The sequence below is a fragment of the Oreochromis aureus genome, linkage group 18, assembly GCF_013358895.1.
Source record: "Oreochromis aureus strain Israel breed Guangdong linkage group 18, ZZ_aureus, whole genome shotgun sequence".
Lineage (NCBI taxonomy): Eukaryota > Metazoa > Chordata > Actinopteri > Cichliformes > Cichlidae > Oreochromis > Oreochromis aureus.
In genome coordinates this window covers 18,243,192-18,252,763 of record NC_052959.1, presented here as the reverse complement: position 1 = coordinate 18,252,763, position 9,572 = coordinate 18,243,192, and the positions used below count along the sequence as shown (strand labels likewise).

The 9,572-nt window shown below is 44.9% G+C and overlaps 1 protein-coding gene across 4 annotated transcripts; it reads right to left on the bottom strand.

The window, feature by feature from the left end:
* Window positions 1–6,562, bottom strand: mcm4 (minichromosome maintenance complex component 4). 4 transcript variants are annotated; one of them, XM_031737802.2, is made up of 17 exons: window positions 6,448–6,562; window positions 5,600–5,668; window positions 5,346–5,504; window positions 5,097–5,260; window positions 4,912–5,013; window positions 4,724–4,819; window positions 4,449–4,544; window positions 3,777–3,915; window positions 3,455–3,675; window positions 3,216–3,336; window positions 2,694–2,953; window positions 2,120–2,485; window positions 1,895–2,022; window positions 1,547–1,754; window positions 1,217–1,445; window positions 828–961; window positions 1–544 (listed from the first exon to the last, which is right to left on the bottom strand). In XM_031737802.2, the coding sequence occupies exons 2-17, from the start codon at window positions 5,661–5,663 to the stop codon at window positions 449–451; spliced, it is 2,583 nt and encodes an 860-aa protein (XP_031593662.2). In that variant the 5' UTR covers window positions 5,664–5,668; window positions 6,448–6,562; the 3' UTR covers window positions 1–448. The 4 variants fall into 4 exon arrangements, with proteins under 4 accessions (XP_031593662.2, XP_031593663.2, XP_039458742.1 ...); XM_031737803.2 differs by having other exon boundaries at window positions 5,600–5,665; window positions 6,448–6,536; XM_039602808.1 differs by lacking the exon at window positions 6,448–6,562 and adding an exon at window positions 6,047–6,350.
* Between the last annotated feature and the right edge of the window lie 3,010 nt (window positions 6,563–9,572).

Sequence of the window (9,572 nt, the reverse complement as noted above, 5' to 3'; positions counted from 1 at the left end):
TTTTAAGTGAACATTTTATTTATTCTCTATAAACAAATAGTCAACATGAGCTACTCAATCCAAAAGAAAAAACACAAAATAAGTTCAAGCTTGCTTTAACAGTTTCCGAAAGACAAAGTCTGTGATTATAATGTACAAGTTATCCAAAGAGCTTTTTCATCACAGCACAAAACAACACGTTAACAAAGAAAATAAGTACTTTCAAATATGAGCTCTTTAAGTCAACACTGGATGCAGTTTTTACACGTTCCTATAAAAACTGCAACAGGAAACCAGCGTTTAATGAGTCATGGGGTCCTTCTGAATCACCAATCGGGGGTCTAATACACCCAGATATTCAGCACATGCTGGTTCAGTTATACAAATAGGTTTTTTTACAGCACGAGTAAAGAAGTCGACATGGGATAGGAGTTAAAATTAAGGACTGTACATAATTGCAGGGTGTGCCTTAAGCAAGGAGACGAACAGTCTTTCCAGTGACTGTCAAGTAATCCTCGTCAGCCAGAGCTCGCAACGCCTCGTCGAACAGCTCCTTAGTAATCGCCTGCAAACGGGGCAAGAGAGGAGGAAGTCATTAGAGAGGAAGTGATGAAAGAGAGCAGCAAATACTCAGAGTGCAAACGTGTCGACGGCTACTCTGGCTGAATTTTGTGATATTTCAGAGGATACAGACAGAAATGATAGAGCTTGGCTTTTGCTCAGTCTAATGAGGAACGAGTGCCACGCTACGGTCATAGCAATCGCCATCTGAAGAGCTGAAATCAAACTGATATTTGAGCTTTGACTTCATGCTGGCTTAATGAAAATAAAGATTTAAAAACACTCACAGTTTCAGACTGTCCTCTGAGGTCATCGAGCAGCTGCTGGTATTTCATGGCTGGCGTCTTCCCTTTGGCCTGGATCAGCTTCTTCAGGGCCTGGGCTACCTCCTCCTTGCGCTTGCGTGCTGTGGCGCTCATGCCTGTAATCGAGCAAAGAACAATGCATTGAAATGCAACTGCAGGACTGAACCTAAAGATTATTTGCATTATTAATCTGGGGTTCAAAAGTTGTCCTATACAGAGGCCAGAAAAGCCCAAGTAGCATCTTTACAATGGAGAAAATGGAACTAGTGTTTCAAAGCAAGGCCATTGTAAAATGAGCCTGACACCTCATAAAGTGCATCTTTAATTTTTCATGTCAGCACCTTTAGAAATACTTTCATTGTCTTCCGTACCTGTTGTCAGAATAGAGATGTCTACAAATCCTGTTCTGGGATCTGTGGCCGACTGTTTGAGGGCCTCTCGGTGCAGCCGCTTGGCCTCCTCCACGTCGATGGTCTCCACTTTCTCGGAGAAGCGTACCTTGGCGTGGGCCTCTGCCAAGCGGATCAGGGACTCCAGCTGTCTGGGGTAAGCGGACACCATCCCGCGGCCACTGCCTATCTTTCTCATGTCAACGTAGGCCTGCGGATGAACGTAAACAAGGTCAGCTGCATAGAACTCTAAGAATCGACTGAAATGTTTACTAAAAGGGTTAAATTAAGCCACTGAGAGTTTCCACAGACCTCAATGAGGGCCTGGCTGGCTTCCTCGCTCAGTCTTGGGCTGATGTACGTTCGCGCGTACGCGATATAGTCCTTCAGCACGGCCATGTCCAGGAACTCTTCCTCCATCTGCTCCTCGGTCTGGTAGTAGAGAGACACCAGGTGGTGAGCCAGCCTGCGGTCGTAAGCCTCATCCTGGGGATCCAGCATCAGGAAGATGAGGTCGAATCTGACGGCGCAACAAACAAAGTTAAGTTTAGTTTGCAACACAGTAACAAGTGGATCTGTTACGTCTGAGCCGCTCGCTGCTGCTTTAGCGTGATCAAACAGAGGCGTGTGTATCAGGAGTTTCAATGGAGTGATGTTCACCTGGACAGGAGAGTGTGAGGCAGCTGGATGTTCTCGATTGTGGTCTTTTTGGGGTTCCACTGCGATTCCACTGGGTTGGCAGCAGCCAGCACGGCGGTGCGGGCGTTCAGCTGGCAGATGATTCCAGCCTGAGGGGACGAAGAAAAACACAAACACAGTGAGACCGAAAGCTCCTTCCGTTTGCGTACTTCCAAACGATTACGCATTAAATGTGGTGACATATACCTTTGCAATGGAGAGGGTCTGCTGCTCCATGACCTCGTGCAGCACGGAGCGCGTGTTGTCGCTCATCTTGTCGAACTCGTCGATGCAGCAGATGCCGTTGTCGCTCAGGACCAGCGCACCGGTCTGCAGCACCAGCTGCCTGGTCTCTGGGTCCTTCATCACATAGGCGGTCAGACCCACGGCGCTGGAGCCCTTTCCTGATGTGTACTGGCCGCGAGGCACCAGGTTGTAGACGTACTGCAGCAGCTGGGACTTGCTGGTACCGGGGTCTCCGCAGAGCAGGATGTTCACCTCAGCACGGAAGTTTCCGCGGCCGGTCTGACTGAAGTCCTTTCGAGTGCCCCCAAACAGCTGCAGCAAGATGCCCTGGTACCAGGAGACGGAGAAAGAGACACAATCAAATCACAACTTTAATCTAAATTCATCTTGAACCAAAACTTTTATTTATTAAGGTATTTCACCTCTGCTTAAAATTTTCGTTTTTTTAAAAGCTGCAGCAGAGTGACTGATATGCAGGAAAGAGGGCTTGGCTGCTGTGGGCGTTTCCACCTTAACACGTAGCCTTTGGTCTTACCTTTTTGATGTCTTCATGTTCGTAGATGCTCGGTGCGAGGGCAGAGGAGAGGCGTTCGTAGACGTCCGGCTTGGCTGCAAGCTCCTTCAGGGTCTGCACGCGGTCTTCGGTGAAGAGCTTCTGCTCGGCCTCTTCGTCCAAACCATGCAGGCGCTTTTCGTCCGTCTTGCGGAAGTGGATTGCATCTATGTGAGTCTTGTAAACAGACTTCACGTTGCTCTGGCGTGGGTTAACGCGCATTGGGACGGCTCTGTAGATACCTGCACAGACAACGAAGGCTGTTAGTGATCCAACCACAACGTGACCTTCAACGACCTCCTTGCAAAATTTTTTTAAAAATGCTTTAATTTCATGCCAAACACTTTAAATCCACCTGAAGACTTTCTGCAGCCAGGAGTTGCCCCCTGCTGGTCATTAGAAATATTGTAGCTCAGCTCTTGCTTCCATTTTCAGCCCCATCTTTTACTCTTCACACAGGTCATCATGAAATTATTATTATCAAGATATTAAAGAAAATCTCACCAGTGATGTTCACTCTGTCTCCTGGCTGCACTTTGTCAACTAGATCGTTGTGAGCGTAAACGATAGTCGTGTGAGGCGTCTGACCGGCCGGCATGTCTTCGGGAGATTCCTGAATTTTTATCTGTTGCAAAAGGAAAAACGGTAAACGAACAGATGCCATGACCTCCTCAGCAACACATCGGCGATTACCACCCGTGTATTCCGAGATAAGGTGTCGCTGACTATGAGCAAACTCTCACCATCTGTTTGTCTGAGAAGACGGAGCGATTGTGAATCAACGCCAGGCTGTGGGTGGTGTTGCAGTGGCGACACACAGCCGGCTCGGCGATGCGCCCGCGATCCACCTCCACGCGGGTGCTGTAGGCGCACACCTGGCACTGGAAGAACGCCTCCTGCATCTCAGGGATGAGCTGCGAGGTGCGGATCACCATGCCACTGATGGTGATCAGCTGATCGATGTCTGTGGAAGAAACACAGAAGCACGCAGAAGCTGACATCTCACTGTTCACAAAAAACAAAAGACAACATGGTTCCCGTAACAAGCGTGACTTCAGTTCCAACCTTCTGGGTTCAGGCTCCTCATGCTTTTGGTTTTCAGGGCGTTGTAGGGGCGTACTTGGATCTGATACTCAAGGAAAGAGTCGGGGAAACGCTCGAAGAAAAGCTCATTGACCGCCATGTCAAAAGTTGGGATGACTTCCTGAAAACGACACAGTTAACTCCATTAATACGCAGCCAAATTCCATAGAATTTCTTCCACGGAAACAGAACGATTTAATCTTTAACAAAGTGCAGATGCCACTGGTCCTGTGGATAAAGTGACTAATAATATTATAGATAGATATTATAGATATAACAATAAAAAATAAAATAAATCCTTCACAGAACAAAAAACAAAATGACATTCGTTACAATTTGCTTCTGCATTTGTCTTTGGATTCATTCACCTATCCATTTGTTTTCTATATAATCTTGTTTGTGTTACATTGTACACCATTTCTCCCTTTGCATTTGCATCCACTTATTTTATTTTTATTTATTCATCAATTTATTCAAGACATTGCTGTATCGCATTACTTCATTATAAAAATCAGAAGGCCGCCATTTCACTCATCAAGGGCTCAAGTTTTCATCCTCCGTTTAATCCGTACTCACAAATACACCGAATGAGGGAATGAAAACAATGGTAAAGAAAAAAAATAAACAGATGATGGCAGATGAAGCGAGCTTTACCTGTGGGTAGCAGATGAGCTGTCTGTAAAGATCTGCATCAAAGGACTGCACGTGGCGGCAGTTCACGTTCATCACAGGATCGCCGACGACGCTGATCTGTGGGACGAGAAGAGAAGCACGTTGTGTGATATTACGTCTTTGAATACAATCCCGCGCAACCGCCTCCTCCTGTATTCTCTAATTTCCTGGCTATTGTTCATCATTCAGAAACACCATCATGCAGTGCGAGTCTGACTTAAACACGTTTGGAGCAACACAAACAATAAAAATTGCACCTCCTCCAGCTTCTGCATGTATAACGGCTCGTTCAGGTCCAGACCAGCGTTCTCATCTTCAGTGGAGGTCGGGTCAACAAACCTCTGGAGAAACCTCTGGAAGCAGCGGAACGCAAAGCATGCCAATGTTAACTCATGGACTGCCTACATGAGATTTATTATGGGATTTAGCTGACTCGGCTCAATACCTGAAACTTTTCCTTGCAGGTGCCGACATTCACATCAGTCCCCCAGATCACCAGCCTCTGCCCGGCGTTCGACTCGCTGGCCACGGCACCATCTGTGCTCGGCTGAGAGAAGACAGTGAATAGTTAACTTCTGAGGGTTTGGGCTTCATGTGAGCTCAATACATGACAAACACAAGATTACTGACCGGCTCAGAATGAAGATCGACTTGGGGAGCCTTCCTGACCGATCCCAGATCAGGACGCTGCCTGGCTGGTGTGCCCCGCACTCCGCTCCGTGGGGTTCCCTCAATCCTGGAGCTGGGAGTCCCGTACATCAAGGGAGAGCTCATGTCCACCTCGTTAGGGGGCACTGTTAAAAGGAGGCAGATTTATAAAATAATCCAAGAATCCAAAATTTGAGTCCACAAGACCACAACAACTCAAACACGTCATACCTGAAGGTCGGGGGCTGGAGAGCAGAGACGTGTCTTGGGGTGCTGCAGGACTGAGAATGTCCGTGGCTGGGGAGGTGGGCATCGGCATCAGGTCCCCGGTGGAGGAGTCCTGACCTCTGCGCCGCTGAGAGGGAGGCGAGGTGGGGTCCTCGCTGCTGGCTAAAGTCGCACAGACACGAAGAAAAGTAGGCAACGGTCATCATACAATCACAGGAGGTCCATATGCAAAAGGTTGGAGCAGGTGGGGAACTTACGTGTGGGTGGATTGGTGTTCCTTCCACGCTTACGGCCACCAGGGGTTGAAGCTGGAGAAGACATTGCTGCTGGGAAATCAACAAAAGGTGACACTCAGTGAAGGAAATGTAATAACACTTGTTACATACTGTCGCTCTGGCTGTGGGACATCACTGATGGTGATGGCTTCAAGTTTGACTGACCATTTGGAAAACTGACATTCACAGATGTGGCTGGCTGAAAAACTTTATTTCCTTTTTGTTTTATTAGATTTTTTTCAGCTTTGTGGAGAAAATGACATGAGATGGATATAAACTGTGGGCAGCCTGCTTTTCGCTGCCTCGTTAACAGCCCGGTTACATTTACATGCAAAGAGGTAATATTTGATGTAGCACAAATAACCTTGTAACAATTAGTCTTTAATATCCAAGGTTGGGACATGAAACAAACCAACTGTTTTTCCTTACATTTGGTACATGGATCCATGTTATGAGTGTGTGCTTGAATCGCTTCCAGATATCAGTCAAACAGCAAGAAAAGTTCACTTAACTATATAAATAACACTTCCGGCACGCTGATATGCTACCCTGCGTGTCTTTTTTAGAAGTTTTGAAGTGTCTTATTTTCACTAAAGCACTAACTGCATTAAACCCTCGACCTCCATTTGACATGTGGCTGCAGAGCACACAATAAGCTGATCCTCGACTGCGATGTTTTAACTTCGATTAACATTAAACGTCAGCGTAAAACAACAAAACACCTTCGTGCACGTTTAAGTCAACCTGATTCGCGTGTCACGCTTTCACGAAACCACCAAAACTACCGATGTAATAACCTAAAAACTATCATTATATATGTCTCTTCTTACCTCTTCTTGTGTATACGTCCGAGCGGAGAAGATGTGGCGCGAAACTGCGGGTGACGTTATTTTCGCGGGGAACTTTGGGCCAATGAGAGGCTGGGATTGTCTTTCTTTTCTTTCCGGTCGATCCCTTCACCGAAAAAGGGGGGTTCCTGTTCAGCGTTTATTTATCCGGCTTCAGTTTAGCATCTTGTAGACTCAATAAACAAACGGATTAAATAGGAAATAAATAAATAAATGAACTTTTATTTTTTAATTTTGATATGTCAAATGAGATCTGCGTTTCCTGTGCGCTCATGTGCTCCTTCAAACCCTCAATCGATTTGGTTTGGCTCAGCAGTAAGGGACTTTTTTTTGCCCCTGCCCTAATCTTTATTGTAACAATCCAAACAACACGCAAGTGTGAAACCGCCTCCCAAATACAAAATGACAGCAAATCCGTGACAGGCTACGGATGTAAAGATGTAGCATTTGAATTAATACAACAGCAGAAGCTAAGCGGGAAATACTATTCACCCTCTTTTCCTAGTCTACATGCAGGATGTATGTTCACCCGGTTATGTTACAGCGGTGGTTGTACTGGTTTTCACTACAGTCAGAGGTACTCATGTAGGCCAGTGGGTGAGAAGAAACAGCTCTCAGTATGATGAGGTCCAGCGCATCCCACATTTTTGTGTTCACAGTAATGCACAGAAGTTTGTGTACACTCATTGTGCCCATGACTGTCATGATGATTTGGGGTTTTTAATGATTTCTTTAACTGATTTTTTCCCCTGTGTTGAATGATTGTACAGCATAAATCTTTAATGGCTCCACATGCACTCACTTAAATCTTTTTATAACTGGTACTGAAGGTTCTGCAGTGTCTTTTAACTCAACAAGGAAAGGGCCTATTAATTTCCCATTGTTGATTATGATCGACTATAAGTAGTTCATCTCTCCCAGCATTAAATTGATTTATTTAACAGCACTCTTTGGATTGACCAATACTCAGAACAATGGGAAAGTCCAAGGAACTCAGTGAAAGTCCAAGAATGAGATTTGCAGATTTGCACAAGTTGTGAAGGCTTCTTGGAGCCATTTCTAAACAACTGCAGATTCCAAGATCATCAGTTCAAACTATTGTAAATAAGTATAGGTTATTCAGAAGTGTCAGTTCATCAAGGTCTAGAAGAAAAACCTTAATTGTCACCCCCAGATGAGAGGAAATTGGTTAAGATTTTCAGGAACAACCCAGAAACCACTAAACCTCAAGCCTGCCAGCATTACTGCCCACAGTGAAGAGATTTTTACATCAGTATCAGAGACAATGCTGACCAACGGAGAATCATTGATGGCTACCAAAAGCATCTGGGTGAGATGCAACTTGACATTTGACCAAATATTAGTAGGGCTGTATAGTATATCTGAGTCTGTATGTATACATTTGACCCTGGAAAATGAACAACTCAGAAATCATTAAAAACCCCAAATTCACCATGACATCAATGCCCATGATGAGCATATGCAAACTTCTGACTACAGATGTAGAGAAGGAGGACATGCAGAGGTTTGGCGTGACAGAGGAAGATGCTAGGGACAGGGTGAGATGGAGGCTGATGATTCACTGTGGTGACCCCTAAAGGGAACAGCTAAAAGAAGAAAGCCTAAAAATAATTTGAATAATTTTACATGAGTTTAATACAATAAGTTATGTCATATAAAGCTAACAACTACAGAGCATCTGCACTTTTTGTGCTGGTTAAGCAAGTTTATGGCTTTGATCATGTTAGCACTTTCACCTGTATCCTCTCCATGAAGCACAGATTCAGATGCATTCATGTAGCTTTGATCTGCTTCACTCACAGTGAAACAGGTGGTGTACTCTGCACTGAGTCAGCTCCACCCTGACCAAGGAGAAGCAGAACTCCATTCTTCAGAGACATGCCCCACCCTCTGGTTTGCACAACATGCAGCAAAATAACGACCCCAGAAACACCTCAAACTCTACGAGAATACTTGCACACTAAAGTGTAAAGTTGAGGATTTTACTCCACAATCACCTGAATGAAACAAACTTTCACTCACAATTTCAGAGTTTTGAACCCCACTCTTCCCCCTTTCAAAAGAATCCTGAACAGAGATATTTGAAAAGTAAGAGGACCAAATGTTAGTCCAACTTCAAGAATGAATTTGCCACCTACAATACTGTGTAAACCTCTCAAGTCATCTCTCAATCTTTTTTTCCCCTCCAAGGATCCAAACATTTTTAAAGTGGTCTGGAGCAACATTTCTCCAGGCTTTCTGAAAGTCAGTGAAAGTTTTTTTTGTATTTCGGCTACTTTTTCACTTATTCTCAGTAATCCGGGGTTTGAGGTTCACCTCATTTTGAGTCAAGTTATCGTACATCATGACCACAGTTTGCTCATTGGAGATGCCATTCCTGTGGACAGTCTGGTAGGGATGGTAAGCACCGGTCGGCGCCTGTAGTTGTACCAGCTGTTGGAGTTGGCCACTGCTTTGCAGTGCCTTCCTCCTGGGTGGGAAACCCATTAACAAGCCCAAAAATAAGGCAGAGCAGAATAGGACAGACCAACACATCTCCTCGCCTTCTGTGGTATTCGTTTTCTAAAACAACACAGGTGGCTCTGGCTCAGGTGCTAGAATGGGTCATTTACCTCTCAGAAGGCTGGTAAATCAATCCCTGCCTCCTCCATCCTGCAGATACTGAACCTCAAGCTGCCTCCAACAACATTCACATTTTCCAACATTCACAAACCATCCAGTATGAGTGTGTTTGTGAATGTTGGAAAAGCTCAGGTATAGATAAAAAGGCTGTATGAATGTAGGTGTGGTTGGGTGAATGCGAGTTGCAATTGAAAATGCTTTGATCGCTCAACTGAGTAGGAAGGTGCTATAAAAGTACCACCCCATTTATCATTTAAGTCCGGTCTTTGTACCTGAACATTTTTAGAGGAATGCTTTTTGTTTGTTTGTTAAGCCTGATCTATGAATCATTCATGCGTGGAAAAAAAAAAAACCCTAATTCAAGAGATGAACGAGTGTCGTGCCTACATATAACAGACAACTTAGTGAAGATTCAATTTTCAGTTGTATCTTTAAGCACTTTGTTACAAGTAGCTTGTCAAATA